Below are 21985 nucleotides of genomic sequence, written 5' to 3' on the forward strand. Positions count from 1 at the left end.
GGACAGCTCACATAAACATAAATAAGTATTTTAAGAATTTTACGATTTAATTAATTATTATTTGGGGAAATCTTGACTTAAATCATAGCATACAAGTTGTACCTTTATGATATTTTTTTCTTTGTTGGAGATTTTTTTTTTCATGAACTAAAATCAATTTTAAATGAAATATTAATTCAAATATTATTCGTATTTTATTTAATTTTAATTTAATTTTGTTTGTTTTTTCCAGCATATTATAAACAAACTATTTAAAATTACTTTATTATTTGAAATAAATTTTAAAAAGTCAAATATAAATATTATATTATAAACTTAATCTTAAAAAAACTTAATGTTGCCTTGGCAACTAACTGAATTAAAATAAGTTGAACTTGTAAAGTACTAAAATAACAAATAAAAACAAAAGCTAACTTAAAATATTAATAAACACTATAATAGCTTATAAATAATACCAAAACAACACTGAAATTATGACAGAATTGACATTTTAGGAAACTATTCCTTTAAAACTTCAGATGAAATGTATGTGTCATGAATATCAACCTGCTAAGAAATACAACTAAATTGGTCTGTATCTTGAAAATAGAAAATTTAATATTTATACAGTGTTTTTTTTGCCCTTTTTGGAGCAGAAGGTGAGGAAATTATGCTTTGCTGTTGTTAACTAAAACTATTAAAAACATTTTCATGAATTGAAATACATTTTAAATAAAATAAAACATAAATATTAGATTCAACAAGATAAAACAACAAATACAAATGAATAAAACAATCAAATTAAACAATAAAACATTTTTTAAAAAATTAAGTTTTTATTTTTATTTTTAATCTAATATTTATATTTGACTTTATTTAAAATAATCAAGTAATTTTAAATAGTTTGTTTATAATATACCAAAAAAATATATATAATAAATTCAAAAAATTAAAATATATTTAAATAAAATATAAAAAAAAGTAAAAAATATGAATAAATACTATAATCGTATATAATCATACTAAAATAACACTGAAACTATGACTATGAGAATGCGAACTATCCCTTTTCAAACAAGTCATAAATATCCACCTATTGCTAGGAAAAGCGATTAATCGCTGTGTTTTGGACACAGACGTACTCTTCAGAGTTGGGGTCGTACACCTCGCAGTCGTTGAGGACTCTGCCGGACACGTTGTTTCCCAGACTTCCTCCGCAGACGTAGATGAGACCGCTGGCCTCCACCGAGCCGTGACTGCAGCGCGGCATCAGCATGTTGGGCTTCGTCTGCCACGTCTCTGAGCGCGTGTCGTAGCACTCGAACAGATTCAGAGCTGAACTTCCTGTCAACACAATCCACCAATCCAACATTACTGGCTTCTCCCTTTCTCTCCAAACGCACGGGACGCTCTGCACAAACTCACCCACTTCCGACCCTCCGGAGGTGTAGATCTTCCCTTTGGAGGCGCAGGCGGCCAGACTGTCCCGCGGGTTCGGGGGTCCGAGTTTGGAGTACCAGCTGTCTTTCACCACATTATAGCAGTCCATCCGTTTGATGGGGAAGAGCTGAGAGCCGCCCAGGATATAAACCACATTGTCCCAGAACACAGACGCGGCGTCCCGTCGCTTCTCAAAGGGGCAGCGGATGTCCGTCCAACTGTAATCCTGAAACACACAAACACAGGATAAGGACTTTTAAAAATCATTTTATGCTGAATTAGATTACATAAATTAAATATATATATATATATTTACCAAAGATTTGATTAATTATTCAATTTATTATATTATTTTTATACCAACACAAAATAATAATAATTATGATCAATTTATTAACATTTTAAAAGAACATTCCATGAATCTTCATTCATCTAATTTTTTTATTTAAATGATTTAATTTTGAATCAAAAATGTAATAATTAAAAATTATTATAAATAAAATATTTCCAGTTACATAAATGAGAAAATGTATACTCATTACAGAGTTTAAAATTTGTATGACTTTATGGACTGGTTTTATTAATAATGATAATGATATTAATTAAATAATTATATAAATAAAATCTTTCCTGTTTCTCCATGGCTGTGGATCTCAGTCCCGTTGGTGTTTGTTTTTAATTATTTTTATAGATATTTAGATTACATAGTGAGCTAAATGATACATTACAAGTGATTACATGATACATTATTAAATAAAGTGATACAAAAGACTTTTACATTTTTGTTTACATTTTTTCTTTTACATTTTATTGTTTTGTTTATTTGTTTTGCAAAATAAAACAAATTAAAAAAATTATTGTTTGAAAAAATTGTTTTTCCATGACTGTGGATCTCAGTCCCAGTGGTTTGTGATTGCAGAGATTTAGATTACACAAAGTGAAACAATTATATTTATTAAAAGATGTTTACGTTTTCATGACTTTGTATTAATGATTTTATAATAATTATTTTTATTGCAAAAAAAAAAAAGAAAAGTAAATGATACAAATCAAATATTTCCACGGCTGTTAATCTCCCAGTGTAACTGACTTGATAAACCTGACATCTGCAGATAGTCTGTTGGATTCTCGAGATGATTCAGGCTGACTAGGTACGTTTACATGGACACTTTCTGCTTCCATCGGCATGAATTCATTCTGATTGACGATTCCATTGTCTTATCATATTATGATTACATGAACGCTAAATAAAGTGATCGGGTTGATATGCTCATTTATGTGTCACACACTTCTAATCGGATTTAATCTTTTGACATGCACACACTGCATGAATATACAGTTTCCCGCTGTTGTCACATACTGTTAAAAGTACACATAAAAAGCACATGTGATATTTATCTACTTCGGGTCCTAATTAGGCGATGACCAGCACATGAACTGTTGTGCAGTGCTGCTTACTTTAGAAAGCAGTAAAAGTGCCCCTTCCCAGTGCTTGAAGTGGAAAAAAAGAAGTGCTCACTCACCCCCACCCCCATTTATTTATATATTTATATTAAATAAATAAGTACTTTTTAATAATTCACAATGTATGTATAGTGCCACAATCAATCAAGCAATAATTAAATAAAAGTTCTCAATACAAATTAGTACAAGTCAAGCTGCGATACCAAACAGGACCACAGGGAGACGCCAAAGACCACTAAATCACCTGCCTTTACTACTATACGAATCCATTCAGAATCGCTAAACCTCCGACCACCGCATAATCAGCGTTCATTATAAAACACTCTTGCTTTTAAGTCAAATACACGCTGAAAATAATAATTTTACTGACATCTGGACGAAAGTCACTATTCTCTCCGCAATCGCTGATGAAATCGGCCGTGTTTTCTCTGCATTAGCACTGTTTTGAACGGTTTGAATTCGTTTACTGGATTCCTTGGACTTTGCAGGAGTTTACCGGTTTAAAATGATGTGATCGCAAAAGCCTGCTTATTTTCATTTTTAGATATTATTTTCATTATAAAGGACTAGATAAATTCACCAGGAAGAACAGCTCATTCTGCGTGTCATACGTCATTAATTAATAATTATCTCCTATTAAATTCGGATAAGACAGGGATATTACTTATTGGACCAAAATGACGTCACTGAATTCAATGATGAACTGCCTTTAACTGAAAAAATTTGTGTTTACTATTGTCAAGGGGAGTTTTATAATGACAGGACACTCATTTATGACACTTTATTCACCAGGAAGAACAGCTCATTCTGCGTGTCATACATCATTACGCTATCTCTACGTCACGGTGCATGCGCAGTACTTTCCAGTTTCGGTTTTCAATCCGATCAAGTGTTTACATGTCCTCTCGCTCAGATTACAAAAGGAATAAACCACCCCTTACAATCCGATCGAAATTTTAGCCGAATCTGGCCAATTCAATCCGATTGACGTGGTTACATGTGACTTCTGATTGTGCTTCTAGTCCTATTACGATCGGATTAGTAGGGTCCATGTAAACACAGCTAGTGTGTACCTTCGGGTTAAAGTAGCGGCAGGACTGCGGCTGTGAGCCTCCGAACAGAGCGATGCGGTAATCGTGCTTCTTGCGGCGTGGTCGACTGCTCTCCCCGAGCTCCTCACGGTCCTCTGGAGACAGAAGATGATAACGCATGCCACCTGAGAACACACAAGCTCAGAGTTAAATAATGACAGGATAAGAAATTATTTAGAACAAAAATTTTGTCCTTAATTTATTTAGAGAAACATAACTGTGCCAAGTGTAAATATATCTCAATGTCTATATATATATATGTAAACAAATATTATATAAAATAATTTTAATGTTTATTATTATACTTTTTATAGTTATAATATATTATATTTTCTTTAATTATTAAATTTTACATTATATTACATTACATTGTTACATTTTTCATTATATTACATTTCATTAATCATTTAATTTTTAGGTAAAGATAAAAATTAAATAATATGGAAAATAAAAGTAATAATACATCAAATAAATAAAAGAAAAGAAAATTAAGAATTAAATAGTTAAAACTGAACCAAAAACCAAAAAGTAAAATGTATGGATTTTTTAAAGGGGTCATCGGATGCAAAATTCACTTTTACATGTTGTTTTGAACATAAATGTGTGTTGGCAGTGTGTGTACACATCCACCCCATAATTATTTTTTTTAAATCCCTATAAATAATAACCCCAGATCAAGCTGTTCTCAGATTCTTGGCAGAGTGACGTAGTTCTGCACAGGCCCCTCCCACTATTGTTGATTGACAGTGGCGTTTTATCACAGCTCCGCCCTGAGTGAGCTGTCATCAGTCCGCCATTGTTTCACCGCCGGAGCAGATGTAGACAAGAATGACTCCTAACAAGCGATTGAGGTGTTCTGTTGTTGCATGTAATAATGAACATAGCAGTCGTCATTTACTCCCGACATCCATGGGCGGTGCTAGGGAGGGGCTAGCAGGTGCTCCAGCACCCCCAAGAGAAACCAAAGCACCCCCATAAAAAATGAAATAAAATAAAAACATCTGACTCATTACACATGCATAACTACTGCAATGCAATACAACGTGACGTGATTTGCAGTCGCACGTAATGTCAGCATTTTATTTAAAAAATGGATCGGTTCCTTGTGGCAAGTAGGCCTGCCTCCGACTAAAGATTTTTCTAGTCAACTAGTCGCACGTTTATATTAAATTGATTAGTATAATAACTAGGGCTGCCCTTGACTAAGGATTTTTCTAGTCGACTAGTAGTCGTTCATTTGAAGCATTAGTCGACTAATCCCACGTTTATTAATAAACCATTTAAATCATTATATTGGGACTTTAATTGTCTACATAGCCTAATAAGCGCTCAAGCACACGCATAAAGCTTGCTACAGCGCACTGGCAGAAGTAATGATTATGAATGTGTCAGGGAAAAACAGTAAGGAGACTGCATTAACATTTTAATAATTTGATAAACTAGTGCTTTCTATGTTTTCAGCTTCAGAGATGAAGTCGGTGACACTGACTCTTCATCTCCGCAGTAGTGATGCGCCTGTGTGCATGTTTCATACGGATTACATAATCTGAGAATTTGTTTTCCATTTGAATTGGTTCATTTGAAAGTAGAAATTTCACTCTATATAGATATATTTTTAATGTCTGTAAGGCAAAGATATACACAAAGTTTTGCGCTCAAGTTCACAGAGACCGAGACGGCAGAAAGCGCATCCTGTTCGCTTTCATTATTTTATAAAAGTGTGGTATTGTGAGTGCACGATGTATTACTCTTACCTGTATGAGCAAAAATGAGGGATTATTTTAAGAGCAAGTGAGTGCACCGGCGCCTCCATCTGTCCTGCAGCGAGCGCAACTGTTCAGCTTCCACACAGACACTTGAATAGCAGACATTTATCTAGGTTAACATTAGATTAAGCAGTCATGTAAAGTTGCTAATACTTACATATTTCAGATGATAAGCCATATTTGAGGTTGATGAATGATTGGCGAGCGTTTGGATGTCCTGCCCGAGTACTGTATTACCAAAGACTAACCGTTAACGATCTGTCAGTCACGGACTGCGCGACTGCGTGTTCTGCGACTAAGTGACTAATAACATTTTGGTCGACCAAGCCTCTTCTGGTCGACTAACGATTAGTCGACTATTAGGGGGCAGCCCTAATAATAACCTACTAAACCATCCTTTAATATAGGCATTTAGGCGTATTATAGCCTATTCCGCGCTCAAGTGCACGCATAAAACTTGCCGCAAAGATTATGAATGCATTACGAATGCATCTGTGAAAAAGAAGACATTTAAATTATTTATTAATAAACTAGTGCTTTCTCAGTCAGTGTCGGCTTCGAAGATGAAGTTGCCCAATGCCGGCGCTGACTCGCCATCTCCATAGTAATGGACGTGCCTTTAATAGAGAAATGCATCTATACGGACTACATAATCAGAAAATATTAGTTTTTTATTTTAATTGGTTTTCAAGCTTTCTGCAGATTTATTACTTATGTCTGTGAGCTGGTTCATTGTTGCGACGCGCTCCATTCACAGAGACTGCATGAGACGACAGAAAGCACATCCAAAAATGACGGGAGTATTTTAAGTTCTTTCTGTAGGAAAAAAAAAAAGGCTCTTTTATGAATCTTTGCAAATCGCCTTTCCTAATAATGTGCAAGTTAGCAAGTTCCGCGTCTAAATGCGACTGAATTAAACAGAGGGGCGGGGTGAGCAGAGCTCATTAGCATTTAAAGGGACATGCACCGGAACAGGTCGCTATGAACAGAACTGGCAACAGAACTGTTGACAAGGTAAAAACTGTGTTGTTTTACACTACCATTGAGAAATGTTAACCAAAGTATGGTATAGACTTTTCATTATGACCCTATAGTCTCAGCCTCAGACTTCACACCCACGGACCGCTGGCTGACCGTCTGATGCATATGGCACACAAAAGTGGAAGGAGTTTCGAAGTCGTCATCGGATTGGTTGAATTATACAGGATTTCCGGGAGACGTGTGTGTCGCGTTCTTCAACGTTCCGCCTGGAAACAAAGATGCCGTGACGCCAAACCCCCTCACGAAAGAAGAACGCCGTCGTGTTTACAACTGTGACGACGAGCGCTTATCAGGATCAACTAAATGCTGGATTCTCAAAAGTATGGGAAATATTTAAAGTTCGCGGCATAGAATCTTTAAAATACGTCCGAGAGTTTAACACACCGGTCTGTTATTGTGGAGACATTTCCCCGCCCCGAAACGTGACGCTGAACGAAACTAACTGTGATTGGTTGTTTGACATGTCGGCCAAACGGCCTCATGGGCGGGCCTTAGCCAATGAAAGCTGCCATGGATTCCAGACCTTCAGCCGTCAGTCTGAAGGTCTGGCTACGCGAGACTAATGACCCTAAAGAATCATATCAACTTGTAGAAAATGGGCATCCGATGACTCAAAAGTATGGGAAATATTTAAAGTTCGCGGCATAGAATCTTTAAAATACGTCCGAGAGTTTTACACACTGGTCTGTTATTGTGGAGACATTTCCCCACCCCGAAACGTGACGCTGAACGAAACTAATTGTGATTGGTTGTTTGACATGTCGGCCAAACGGCCTCATAGGCGGGCCTTAGCCAATGAAAGCTGCCATGGATTCCAGACCTTCAGCCGTCAGTCTGAAGGTCTGGCTACGCGAGACTAATGACCCTAAAGAATCATATCAACTTGTAGAAAATGGGCATCCGATGACCCCTTTAAAAAATTTATAAAATGGTTTAATAAAAGACTGAATGTCTATCACACATGAGTTTTTAGTGGTCAGGGGTCAGTAACTCACAGATGACCATTTTCAGGCACTCGGGGTTGTCCTGGATCAGCGGTTCGGCTTGAACGGTCTTACTGAGGAAGTTTTTGGATACGAGGGGGAATCGAACCTTCCCCAGAATGTCTACCATGTACTGCTGTCGATTCAAGACGTCGTACTTCAGCCACCGCACCGCTGCGTCGTAGATCTGCACAGTCGCAGATGACCCCTTTAAAAAATGTATAAAATGGTTTAATAAAAGACTGATTGTCTATCACACATGAGTTTTTAGTGGTCAGGGGTCAGTAACTCACAGATGACCATTTTCAGGCACTCGGGGTTGTCCTGGATCAGCGGTTCGGCTTGAACGGTCTTACTGAGGAAGTTTTTGGATACGAGGGGGAATCGAACCTTCCCCAGAATGTCTACCATGTACTGCTGTCGATTCAAGACGTCGTACTTCAGCCACCGCACCGCTGCGTCGTAGATCTGCACAGTCGCACAGAAACACGTTATTCACCTCAGTAAACGTACAGTAGTTGAGTTTCCAGCCGTCAGGGCGGCCCGTGTGCTGTCACCTGGTCTTCGGCTCGGACGGTCAGCGTGTCCTGCTGGAGCAGGTGCGTCACCTGTTTCACGTCCAGCTGGAGAAACTCGTCCATCTTGTAGACGTCTGTGAAGTGCTGGTGGATGAAATCATCAGCCGCCACCTTCAGCTCAGGACAGTTCAGACACTCGGCCAATGCGCTGATGCCTATCACAAAACACCCAATCACAACAGATTCACAGCTGCTGTATAATAATGCACTATATATATATATATATAGCGGTTTCTACTACTGTAAGCATAATTAACTGAAAATTATAATGTTATTTCACATGAGGCTTGTCAAATTTGATATTGGAGCTTTAATGTGATCACAGATTTTAAAAATCACATGTAACATGATTTTTTATCATATCAGATTTATAAGATCGACAATAATAACACAGAGAAATATATAATTATCTTGTATTTAACTGAAATAAAACACAAAAGAGAAACAGGCATTCACATAAATAAAATATATTAAATGTATAATAATATAAAATAATTTTAAATATATAAATATTAAATAAATAAATATTTATTATTTATTAAATGCATAAATATTATCAGTATTAAATAAATAATAAATAAATAAAACCTATAAATATTTTGCTATTTAAAACATGTAAATGTTGTTTAAAATTGTTCTACAAATAAATATAGTAAACATATAATATCAGCAATAATAACCCACAGAAATATATAATTATCTTGTGATTTAATAGAAATCAAATAGAAAAAAGAAACATCTAAATTAAACAGATATTAACTAAAAAAATAAAACATGAAAATAAAATAAATTGCAAGACAAATTAAGAAATATAAATATTTAAAATATGTTATTATTTATAACATGTAAATGTTGTTTAAAATTGTTTTACATATAAACATATACATTTATCTGTTGTCTATTTTCAGTTTATTGTTACATTACTTTGTCAATTTTAATGTAAAGATTTCACAGACCACATGATGCATATGTCAGATATCACTTTTATATGCATATTTCAGCTATCTCAGATTATGTGATGCATATGTAAGATCTCAATATATTATGTTAGATATCTCATATTATATGATGAATATATTAGATGTTAGATATAATATCAGATTTATAATATCAGCAATAATTACCCACATAAATATAGAGTTATCTTGTGATTAATAGAAATTAAACAGAAAATTTAACAGACATGAAAATAAGAATAAATGTCAGGACAAATAAATAAAAAAATTTAAATATGTATACACTGTATATATATATATATATTTTTTTTTTTACAATTAAATATAGTAAACATAAATTTACCTGTCATCTTATTTTCAGTTTATTGTAAGACATTATTGACGCACATCGTGTGAGATATTACATATTTTATTATGCATGTCAGATATCTCAGATTATGTGATGCATATTATAACTGCATATTATAAGATGACTATATCAGATATGTCTGATATACACTGAACAAAATCATAAACGCAACACTTTTGTTTTTGCCCCCATTTTTCATGAGCTGAACTCAAAGATCTAAGACTTTTTCTATGTACACAAAAGGCCTATTTCTCTCAAATATTGTACTGTCTAAATCTGTGTTAGTGAGCACTTCTCCTTTGCCGAGATAATCCATCCACCTCACAGGTGTGGCATATCAAGATGCTGATTAGACAGCATGATTACTGCACAGGTGTGCCTTAGGCTGGCCACTCTAAAATAATGATCTTGTAATTATTAGAAATACAATATAAAAACGAGAAATAGAAGATGCTGGTGTCTCACCCAGACAGTTGGTGGGGTCCACCTGGTCCTTCAGGAAATCCACACACATTTTCTTGACCGGTTCAATCTGGTACTGGTTAGCGGCGTTCAGCAGAGACTGAACGTTATTACTGTTCACTGAGATTCTGAAACAGAATCGAAACATGCATGAGCTCTAAATGCGTGTAAAATAGGTGTTATGCACCTGTGGAGAGATGTCACGTCTCACCGAGCCGTGTAGACGAACTCCACCAGCAGCTCGATGATCTCCGGTTCTGCTCCACCAAGCTCCACCTCGTGACTGGTGGCCTCCATCATACTCGCTGCACATGCAAGAGCAGCAGGATTTGTGTTAGATGTGCCTGTGTGTAACTGGAAAGATCTGTCAGATGCATGCTGAAGTGTTTCTCACATGTGAACATGAGGTTGAAGAAGTGGCTGGCGGCGGCCAGCACCACTCTGTGTGCCAGGATGTGCTTTCCCTGCACCACCAGAATCACGTCACACAGGATTCCCTGCAAACACACACCGTCAGACAAACCTGCTGTTCCTGCCAATCCCATTCCTGTGCATTAGAGACTACAAATGTACAGCCGTGCATAGAAAATGCTTGGACTTCTTTGAAAAGAGGCTTACACGGATAATGCTTTATTCATAATTTTGATTATTTCTTGATAATAAGTCACAACTTTTCATCTTCTCACCACAGTCATTCTGTACGGTCTTCAACATTATCATTGCAACTAAAAATAAAAAAATACATTTTTAATATTTTATTATTATATTTAATGATTTAAAAACATATTTATTATTTACAAAATATTTTATTTAAATAGTTAACACTGTTTTACGATTAAATATCAACAAACATTAATTTATTTTACAATTTACAATATAAATTATTTTTAAAACAGTTTTAACTTAACAATTATTATAACTAAAAATTATATATGTATTAATTGTGTCATATATATATATATAATTTTTTTTTTTTTTTTTTTTTTTTTAAATACGTTTATATTTTTTAATATTTTTATAAGTTTATATTATAACTTAATAAAAATATTAAGTTATAATAACCAAGTTAATTATAAGTTAAATTATAGTTATAAGTTAAAAATTACAAGTTAAAACTAAGTTATATAATATAATAATTATATTTTCTCTCTCTACATATAGGTGTCAGATATATAATATCAGGAATAATAACCCACAGAAAGATATCTTGTGATTAACAGAAATAAAATAAAAAAGTGAAATTAAAGAGACATGAAAATTAAAAATATATATATTTATCTTTTTTTATTATCATTGTATTATTTAACAATTGTGTAAATAATTTACAAATTATAAAATTAAAACTTGTTCCACAAAACACATTGCAAGAAATTACTTCTAGCTAATTTTATGGTAATTATGAAAATATATCGCAGTTAGATATCCCATATTTTATTATGGATATGTCAGATATCAGACTATATGATGCATATATACACTGAATGTTTCAGATTTTGTCGTGCATATGTCAGGAACCTCATGCATTATGATGCTTATGTCAGATATCTGATGATATTCACCTGTTTCCTCAAGTTATTCATCACTCCCATGATGTTGGACAATAACCTGTACTCCTCTTTGGACGCAATCTTCTTCTCGCTTTTCTTCTTGGGTCCTGATATCTTCTCGCTTGGTGTGGAGGCCATGTTCATCATGCTGTGTTATGAATATGATAAGAGCGTTTATTTGAGAGCGCACAGCGAGGTTTGCTGCTCGGCTCTGTGTGTAAATACGAGACAGGAATGATGAGAAGGAAGCGGCAGGATTTCGGGAGCACCGCCTGCTGAAAAAAAATGCAATAAGAGTCCATAAAATATTTTTTTAAAGATTATTTAAATTATTTAGTTTTTTTGTTTTCTTCAGGTAGCTACTCTGTAAGCCTCTGAGTTTTGTTTACTAGTTGCGTTTTGTATGAATTCTCGATCGGTAACAGAAACGATGTGAAGCACGTGACAATTTAACACTAAGGTCTGTCAAAATAAAAGTCCTAAACAAAAAAATATATATTAAAGGGGTCATATGATGCTTTTTAAAACTGTGCAGTATTGTAGGTCATATATGCCCCGCCTCTCTCAAATGCTTCGTTTTCTACAAAGTCCCTCCTTCCGACAAGCGCAGTCTGCTCTGATTGGCCAGCTGACCCAGTGCATTGTGATTGGCCGAACACCGCAAGCACTCGTCGGGAAAGAATGACCTCCTCTCCTAGATTCACGAAACAGTCGTCCATAAAATGCATTGCTGTTCTGTTGTAAGTAATCTTAAAGATTCCTAAATGCATCTACTTTCGGAAGGCCAAATAAAGTGCTTTTGCTTTCGCCTAGAAACACACAGCGTCTCCCTGACATGCTGCTTCAACACTAACTGCGGTTACTGAAACCACGCCTTCTTTCTTTGCGTGCACATTTGGGCGCATTATGCAAATATTCCCACATAGTGAGGTAGATATGTGGGGGTGTGTTAGAACGAGCTGTTTTAGGGGGGCGTGGCAGAGTCTTAACTTTGATAAAGAATATCTCTTTGGATTTGAGACTTTAGTTTTTGCAACTTTAGGGATCTTATCTATTCACGAACAGCTTGTAACACTCCAAAGAGAAAGTACAACTTGAAATCGCATCATATGACCCCTTTAACTGGTCTTTCAGTACCCTATTTTTATTTTGTTTTTAAAATTTCAGTATAGACTAATGCGATCTTTTGAAATGAGGAAAAAATTGAGTTATGGTTATTTAAAAAAAAAAGCGGAATGTATTTGTTTTAATTTGAAAATACATTACTTTACTTTACTTTTAGTCATTTAGCAGGCGCTTTTATCCAAAGCTACTTACAAATAAGAAAAAGTAATTAAAACTAAAAGCTAAAACTCTATAAATACTATATATACACACATTTAAGAAAATAAAAGAAATTTAATAAAAATGACAAATGCCTACAACAACATTTCAAAACATGTTGAAACATGAAAACAAAAAAATAAAGCTAAAAACAATTCAAAATATTAAAAGAACAAAAGGTATGAGAGTATAATAATGATTCGAACATAACACTAAGCCAAAAAAAACAACTACATGTGTGTATGTACAGCCACACACAAATACATAAAAATTTATTATTATTATTATTATTTAATCTTGTCTATTTTACTTAATTTCTGTTAATGTTTTTGGCTAAACTTATTTTTTTACACAAGTTTAAATTTAATAAGAGCAAGATTTATTATACTTTATTATTATTTGTTGCTTGTTTTTATTGTGGCTATAAAAGCTCCAGCACACTATATTATTGTGTATTTTCATTAAAATAATTATTTTAGTACATTTGTAAAGGAAAAGCAAAGTCATCCTATTGCACTCCAAATATATTGTCTGTATTATAGTGTCATGTTACTTTCACTAGATGTCAGTGTTAAACAAGTTATTATATTAAAAGCTGTGCCTTAGTCAGTATTAGACACATTAACTGGATGTCTAAACCAATAATTCATGGCTCTTGTTTTGCTAACAAATTGGTCTTTTTTTACATTCGTACCTTGTCAAAATAGTTTGTTTTAAGCAAAAACATTCTTTAGTGAAATTTTAATCAATGCATGTTTGCAGTCATTTTCTTCTCCTGCATGAGCGTGCAGTTATTTGAGTTGGTTTAAGGAGAAAGTGTCATGGCCAGTCAGGGCCAATTATGAAATCCCATATTAACGCCTGCAGTGGAGATGGATACAGTGTTTGCATTTATCTTTTGACTGGACATGGAGAGTTTTACATAAGAGAAGACATGCCAGGCTCTTGTCTGTGTTTAATGAGGCAGAGGAGCCAGTCCTCTCTGAACCAAACGCTCCGGCCCTGCTTCATTTCTCAAAGCTTTCATTTGAACAACCTGCTGTCAGAAGTCTGAGAGGCGATTCGTTCTGTCTCCTCGTCCACCTGGACAACGGAGGAGGCCTGAGCATGCTGGACGGCGTTCTCGCGATGTTGACAAAGGTTGAATTTAGCAGGTTTTTGTTCTGAAAAAAAAAGGACCATTCAAACAGCACTAGACAAGGTTCAATTAAACCCTAAATGAAAAAAAAAAAATCATGGTTTGGGTCGACAGATACATTTGATTGTACAGTTTCAACCTTTTTATCAAATGCACTTGGACACTGAAGTCACAATTAAAATGTAGGAATATCACTGTGCTACACAATATATATACACACAAACCCGATTCCAAAAAAGTTGGGACACTGTACAAATTGGGAATAAAAACAGAATGCAATGTGGAAGTTTCAAATTTCAATATTTTATTCAGAATACAACAGATGACATGTTTAAACTGAGAAAATATATAATTTTAAGGGAAAAATAAGTTGATTTTAAATTTCATGGCATCAACACACAAAGTTGGGACAAGGCCATGTTTACCACTGTGTGGCATCCCCTCTTCTTTTTATAACAGTCTGCAAACGTCTGGGGACTGAGGAGACAAGTTGCTCAAGTTTAAACATTATAGTATAAAATATTAGATAAAGTATTAAAGGAAGTGGTGTCTGTTTCTTTTTTTGTCTAATTTCCATCATGTCTTCTTGAATTTGATGATGATTTAATGATTTTCTTTGGGGGAAAAAATCATTAAAACATTAACTTCAAAGAGGTGATTTTTAGAATACTCTAAATAAAAAATGTAAATAAATGATATATATATATTATATAATTATATATATATAATGAAATAATTATAAAATTGGTGATTTATAAAACAAAATTAATAATAAAAAAATAGAAATATGTATATTATAAAATAATTTAAAAGATTGAAATACTGTAAATACAAAATATATATTCATTAAAACATTAACTTCAAACAGGTGATTTTTGGAATACTCTAAATAAAAAATGTAAATAAATGATATATATATATTATATAATTATATATATATAATGAAATAATTATAAAATTGGTGATTTATAAAACAAAATTAATAATAAAAAAATAGAAATATGTATATTATAAAATAATTTAAAAGATTGAAATACTGTAAATACAAAATATATATAGAGATAGGGAGAGAGAGAGAGCAACTCTGCAAAAAATAAGACAATAAAATATTAAAATAAATAAGTGCAGAAATGATAGAGATTTTCTATTATAAAATAACTTTCAAATATGTAACCAAACATGTGCTATGTGCGTGTAATCATGACTGTTTTATAATGGGTTTATTTGTTCAAAGGAAATTAAAATCAAATAATATGAAATAGAAAAAAATCATGCACTGTTGCTCAAAATCCAATATCTGTTGAGATAATGTTTTGGTCATGTGACTTTCATCAGGCATTCAAACCTAAGAGGATTAAAAAAAAAAGAGAGAGAGAGAGTAGACTACATTCAAGTGATTTAGCTTTTTCATGTTTCCCTTTAATTTATGCAAATATATTCAGATTAAATCCAATCCAAAGTAAAAACATTCACACCTTTTGGCAGCCAAATACTGTGTGTCGATATTCAATGGCTCACGCGGTCTCTCAAAAAGGCATTGAAATAGAAAGAGATGGAGAAGAGGACAAAGCAATTGAAGCGACCTCTCCTTGCAGAAGCTGAAGAGGAAAGCCGAACACACACATATTTTCAGTGTTTTTTCCATCTGTCTCTGCGGTTTTATTGCAGCTGAAGGCAACAGCAGCTCGAGTAGAAGCGCTCGCTTTGAACCTCTGAGCTGGACGAGAAAAACGCCCCGTCGTCCTATTGATTCCCATATGTGGGAGTTTTTGTTGTCATCTGCGCTTTAAAGGGGATTTTCCTCCTTATCTTTTTATAAAGTCGATTCCCATCAGACAGCAAATCATTCCTCAAAAACCGAGAGTTTCTCTTTATTTCAGGAGAGAGAGAGAGTAGACTACATTCAAGTGATTTAGCTTTTTCATGTTTCCCTTTAATTTATGCAAATATATTCAGATTAAATCCAATCCACAGTAAAAACATTCACACCTTTTGGCAGCCAAATACTGTGTGTCGATATTCAATGGCTCACGCGGTCTCTCAAAAAGGCATTGAAATAGAAAGAGATGGAGAAGAGGACAAAGCAATTGAAGCGACCTCTCCTTGCAGAAGCTGAAGAGGAAAGCCGAACACACACATATTTTCAGTGTTTTTTCCATCTGTCTCTGCGGTTTTATTGCAGCTGAAGGCAACAGCAGCTCGAGTAGAAGCGCTCGCTTTGAACCTCTGAGCTGGACGAGAAAAACGCCCCGTCGTCCTATTGATTCCCATATGTGGGAGTTTTTGTTGTCATCTGCGCTTTAAAGGGGATTTTCCTCCTTATCTTTTTATAAAGTCGATTCCCATCAGACAGCAAATCATTCCTCAAAAACCGAGAGTTTCTCTTTATTTCAGGCCTAAAATGCAAAGAGCCAAAAAAGAGAATGAGGACAGAACCTGCAGAACCAGATAGATAGATAGACAGAACGATAGATAGATAGAACGATAGATGATAGACAGACAGACAGACAGACAGACAGAGACAATATCATGATTCTATGAAAATGATCACGCCTGAGGCATTTCTTCAGTTCATCTCCCATGAAACTCATTTACAGCAGTTGTTTCTGAGCTCTCACTCAGTCATGGCGTTCTGCCCTCCTATAACATAATTAAGCAAATACAGACTCATAGAAGAGACACAGGGCCAAATCCGCCCTCAATGAGGCGTGCAGGCCTGCGCCGGCAGAAATTAATTACCAAAAGACTTCTTCAATTGTTGGAAAGCAAAGGGGCGCGTTATTGTGCCGGTGAGCGGCGGACTGGGAGTCGCTGTGAGCTGGATGTTATTTCTGTGTTTTCCACACATCACCTCTCTGGCGTGCCACAGCCGTCACCGTTGCTCGCTGCCAGATCGCACGGCTGGGAAACTGTGAAAGCCTTCCTCTAACAAGCTGCCTGGATCCCACATGAAAGCAAACAGAAGGATTGCTCCACCAACTACAACCGCTCCATTTACATATTTCCATTCCTAAAGAGAGCCTGGGCTCATTATGATGGGAGAAGAGAAAAAACACAAGATAATAAGAATAATAAAGTGGCATTTTATCCACAGGCAAAATGATGCAACTGCATGCTGGTCAAGCCGCTGTCACAACAAGTTTCACCTTTGGGAGGCACGTGTAAGACCGCACTGGACTTTTAGCAGTTAATGTGACTCCTCCCGGAAGGGAACAGCACTGGCCCTCTGGGGAAAACAGAGTTTACCATCATTTAGAGTCAACAGGAAACCACAATGATCTGTTTATGTTCCCACTCTTACTGTGAATTATTCATTAGTGCACATTATACCAAATAAAAAATATTTTGTCTTTGTGATCACTAGCTCTGAAACAATTTTCCTTTTTGGCAGGTGTCGTCCTAGGCGGGAACCCAAAAAAACCTTAACGACCACTCAGAACACCTTAGGAACCACCTAACAAGCACCCAGAACCCCGCAATAACCAACTAACAACCACCCAAAACACACTAACAACCAACAAGAACACCTTAATCACCAAATAACAACTACCCAAACACCTTAGAAAACTCCCAAAACCTAACAACAACCCAAACACCTTAACAACCACCCAAAAACCTTAGAAACCACCAGAGCACCTTAACAACCACCCAGAACACCGCAATAGCCAACTAACAACCACCCAAAACACACTAACAACCAACAAGAACACTTTAATCACAACTAACAACTACCCAAACACCTTAGAAAACTCCCAAAACACCTTAACAAACACCCAAAACCTAACAACAACCCAAACACCTTAACAACCACCTAAAACCTAACAACCACCCAAACACCTTAACAACCACCTAAAACACCTTAGCATCCACCCAAAACAGCTTAACAACCACCCAAAACACCTTAGCATCCACCCAAAACAGTTTAACAACCATCTAAAACACCTTATCGCTGGAAATGAAGTGTCCCCAACTAAGCAAGCCAGAGGCGACAGCGGCAAGGAACCAAAACCCACCCAAACACCTTAGAAACCACATAAACCCTAATAACCACCCCAAACACCTTAGCATCCACCCAAACACCTTAACAACCACCCCAAACACCTTAGCATCCACCCAAACACCTTAACAACCACCCAAAACACCTTAGCATCCACCCAACCCTTAACAATCACCCAAAACACCTTAACAACTACCCAAAATACTTTAGCATCCACCCAAAACATAACAACCACTCAAAGACCTTAATAACCAACTAACAACCAACAAAACACCTTAGAAAACACCCCCAAAAAAACTAAACAACAACCCAAAACACTGTAACAACCAACAAAACAGTTTAGAAACTACCCAAAATACCTTAGCCACCACCCAAACAATTTAACAACCACCCAAACCCTAACAACCGCCCAAACACCTTAACAACCACCCAAAACACCTTAGCATTCACCTTAAACATAACAACCTCCCAAAACACCTTGAAAACTGCCCAAACACCTTAAAGGGGTCATAGGATGCTACATGCACTTTTACAAGTTGTTTGAACTTAAATGTGTGTTGGCAATGTGTGTACACAACCACCCTATAATGATAAAAATCCACCCAGTGTTGTTTTTAAATCTACTAAAATCTTTACCCCTTTCTCAAATCGAGCCGATCTCAAATGCCTGTATGTGTGATGTCACACAGACAGGCCCCTCCCACAATAGTTTGATTGACAGTAGTGTTTCAGCACAGACTGGACTGGTGTCTTACCTTAGCTCCGCCCTGAGTGACTGTCATCAGTCTGCCATTGTTTCACCGCCGGAGCAGATGTAGACAAGAATGACTCTTAAGCGATTGAGGCGTTTTGTTGTTGGATGTAATAATGAACATAGCAGTCGTCATTTACTCCCGACATCTGAGCCACTGAAGACACAGTGGATTACATTTGTTTCTGAAGGGAATGCGCCCCTGATCTACATAAATGCATCTATGTTTGCGCGAATCATTCGTGATCCAGCTTCACCTACATAAGGAGTATAAGGTTTTTTAATGAATCTTTGCAAATCGCTTTCCCTAATAATGTGCTAATTAGCCAGTTTGACGAATGCGGCTAAAGTAAACAGTCCCTCAGAGAGGGGCGGGGTCAGCAGAGCTCATTAACATTTAAAGGAAAATGCTACAAAATGGCTTGCTCTGAAAAGAGCTGTTTTTGAAAGGGTAAAAACTGTGTTTTTTACACTACCATTGATACATTTTAACCAAACTATGTTATACACTTTTCATTAAGACCCTAAAGAATCATATTAACTTGTGGAAAATGGGCATCCGATGACCCGTTTAACAACCACCCAAAACACCTTAGCATTTTCCCAAAACATAACAACCACCCAAAGACCTTGGAAACCACCCAAACACCTTAACAACCACCCAAAACACCTGAAGAACCACACAGAACACCTTAGTAGCCACCTATCAACCACACAAAACATCTTATCATCCAAAACACTTAAGAACCACCTAGGCACATTAGAAACCACCAAAATGCCTTACCAACCACCTCAAACAACTTATCAACCACCTAACAACTGCCCAGAATATCAACCACCTAGAAATCATTCAAACACCTTAACAGCCACCCAAAACACTGGGTTTCAGGTTGCTGTTGTAAACTCTTGTCAACACACCTATTTAATGGCAGTTAACACTAAAGCGATAAAGGTTACCACAATAACATCAAATAAGGCTAGAATTGAAACACAAACGTGCTCAGTCTCCACACCCTGCTGAAAATCCAGTCCTGAACTACATGTCTTTTTCTTGCTGAATGTGCTGTAAATGAGTAAATGAGTTGTGAAAGCCACTTCATGAGTGTTTGCTTTGAATGCGACACCATTCACAATCACATTTCCATCTCAAAGCGTCAGTGATTCACATGAAACACAATGATAATGAGTCAGTTTGAAGCAGAAGAACTATGACTGATGACAAACTCATGCAATGACTCAGTTGTAGATTTTTCTATTTTCTCATTTTCTTCTGTCATATAACTATTCTTCTATTTTATGTCTTGTCTGTATTTTTCTTCATGTACATTTCACTCTATAGTCTTTGATATCATGATGTAATAATGTCATCGCCAGTTTAGTTGGATAAGGTATTTTTGGTTCGGCAAGTGTTACTATTACTATTACCATGTGTGATCAAACCTCTAACACTGGAGTACAGTATGTGACATTCTGCAGCGCTTATATGTTTCCTTCAGAATCTGGTTTCGTACAGTCTTTGATGAGGAAGAACTTCCTAGTGTTCACTGAAGGAGATTTTGTGTTTAACATCATAAATATGGAACAAAAGACCTAATACAGATGTTTATCACTATTAATAATAATCTAAAACAAAATCAAGAGTACTCTGGCAATATTTAATTAGTATATTTAATAACTACAATAGTAATTTATCAGTCGAAAAAGAATAAAAATTGGGGGAAAAGTATTTTTAAAAACTGTATACAAACTCACTGCCAACAGCTATAAAAATAACCAAGCAACCATCCAAAACATCTTTGCAACCACCCAGAACATCTTAGAAACCACCATAGCAACTACCTAACAACCACCAAAACACCTGAGCAACCACCTAGCAACTACCCTAACGACCACCCAAAATACCTTAGCAACCACCCAGAACATCTTAGAAACCACCTTCGCAATTACCTAACAACAACCAAAACACCTGAGCAACCACCTAGCAACTACCTAACAACCACCCAAAACATCTTACAAACCACCTTGCAGCCATCTAGAACACCTTAACAACCACATAGCAACAACCTTAAAAGCTACCTAACAATCACCCAGAACACCTTAGCAACGACCTTGCAGCCACCCAGAACACCTTAGTAACCACCTAACAAGCACCCAATACACCTTAGCATCCACACAAACACTTTAGCAACCACCAAACAGCCACCCAAACACCGTAGCAACTACCTAATAACCACCCAAAACACCTTAGCAACCACCCAGAACATCTCATCAACCATCTAACAACCACCCAAACACTTTAGCAACCATCGAATCACCTTAGAAACACCATAGAATCTACTTAACAGCTACCTCAGCAACCACTTAAAATACCATAGCAACCACCCAAAACTGTCCTCATTTGTAAGTCGCTTTGGATAAAAGCGTCTGCTAAATGACTAAATGTAAATGTAAATGTAAAACACCTTAGCAACTGCAATATCAGGTAAACGTGCCTCAAATAAAATGTACTTTTGTTTTAATGTTACATTTTTTTATGCCTCCACACAAACACCTTAGCAACCTCCAAACAACCACCCAAAACACCTTAGTAAGTACAATGTCAGGTAAACACGGCTCAAATAAAATTTTAACCACGTAGAACATCTCATCAGCCATCTAACAAACACCATTGCAACCACCAAATCCTCTTTAGCAACACCTTAGAAACTACTAAACAACAACCTCAGCAACCACCTAACAACAACTTAAAATACCTTAGCAACCACCCAAAGCACCTTAGCAACTGCAATGTCAGGTAAACATGGCTCAAATAAAATGTAATTTTATTTTAATGTTATATTTTTGTCTTCACACAAACACCTTAGCAACCTCCAAACAACCACCCAAAACACCTTAGCAACTACAATGTCAGGTAAAGACGGCTCAAATAAAATTTTAACCACCCAGAACATCTCATCTAACAACCACCCAAACACCATTGCAACCACCAAATCTCCTTAGCAACACCTTAGAAACTAGTTAACAACTACCTCAGCAACCACCTAACAACCACTTAAAATACCTTAGCAACCACCCAAAGCACGTTAGAAACTGCAATGTCAGGTAAACACGGCTCAAATA

The 21985-nt window shown here is 35.9% G+C and overlaps 1 protein-coding gene and 1 long non-coding RNA gene across 2 annotated transcripts in view; both read right to left on the bottom strand.

Annotated features, from left to right (window-relative positions):
• The window catches only part of klhl7 (kelch-like family member 7), a 16506-nt gene extending 4525 nt beyond the window's left edge, over positions 1–11981 (bottom strand). The window contains exons 1-9 of the mRNA XM_016240861.1: positions 11669–11981; positions 10504–10606; positions 10321–10414; positions 10113–10237; positions 8322–8497; positions 8058–8232; positions 3957–4099; positions 1405–1645; positions 1090–1323 (exon numbers count right to left, since the gene is read on the bottom strand). Of these exons, the coding sequence (XP_016096347.1) occupies positions 1090–1323; positions 1405–1645; positions 3957–4099; positions 8058–8232; positions 8322–8497; positions 10113–10237; positions 10321–10414; positions 10504–10606; positions 11669–11803 (1426 nt within the window). The 5' untranslated portion in view covers positions 11804–11981. The remainder of the gene's footprint in view (positions 1–1089; positions 1324–1404; positions 1646–3956; positions 4100–8057; positions 8233–8321; positions 8498–10112; positions 10238–10320; positions 10415–10503; positions 10607–11668) is intronic.
• Positions 6747–7678, bottom strand: LOC107557461 (uncharacterized). The gene is made up of 2 exons (XR_001605395.1): positions 7646–7678; positions 6747–6828 (listed from the first exon to the last, which is right to left on the bottom strand). It is a non-coding gene; the product is annotated as an uncharacterized lncRNA (long non-coding RNA).
• Positions 11982–21985: the final 10004 nt, after the last annotated feature.

This window comes from Sinocyclocheilus grahami, unplaced genomic scaffold (genome assembly GCF_001515645.1).
Source record: "Sinocyclocheilus grahami isolate Dianchi unplaced genomic scaffold, SAMN03320097.WGS_v1.1 scaffold603.1, whole genome shotgun sequence".
Lineage (NCBI taxonomy): Eukaryota > Metazoa > Chordata > Actinopteri > Cypriniformes > Cyprinidae > Sinocyclocheilus > Sinocyclocheilus grahami.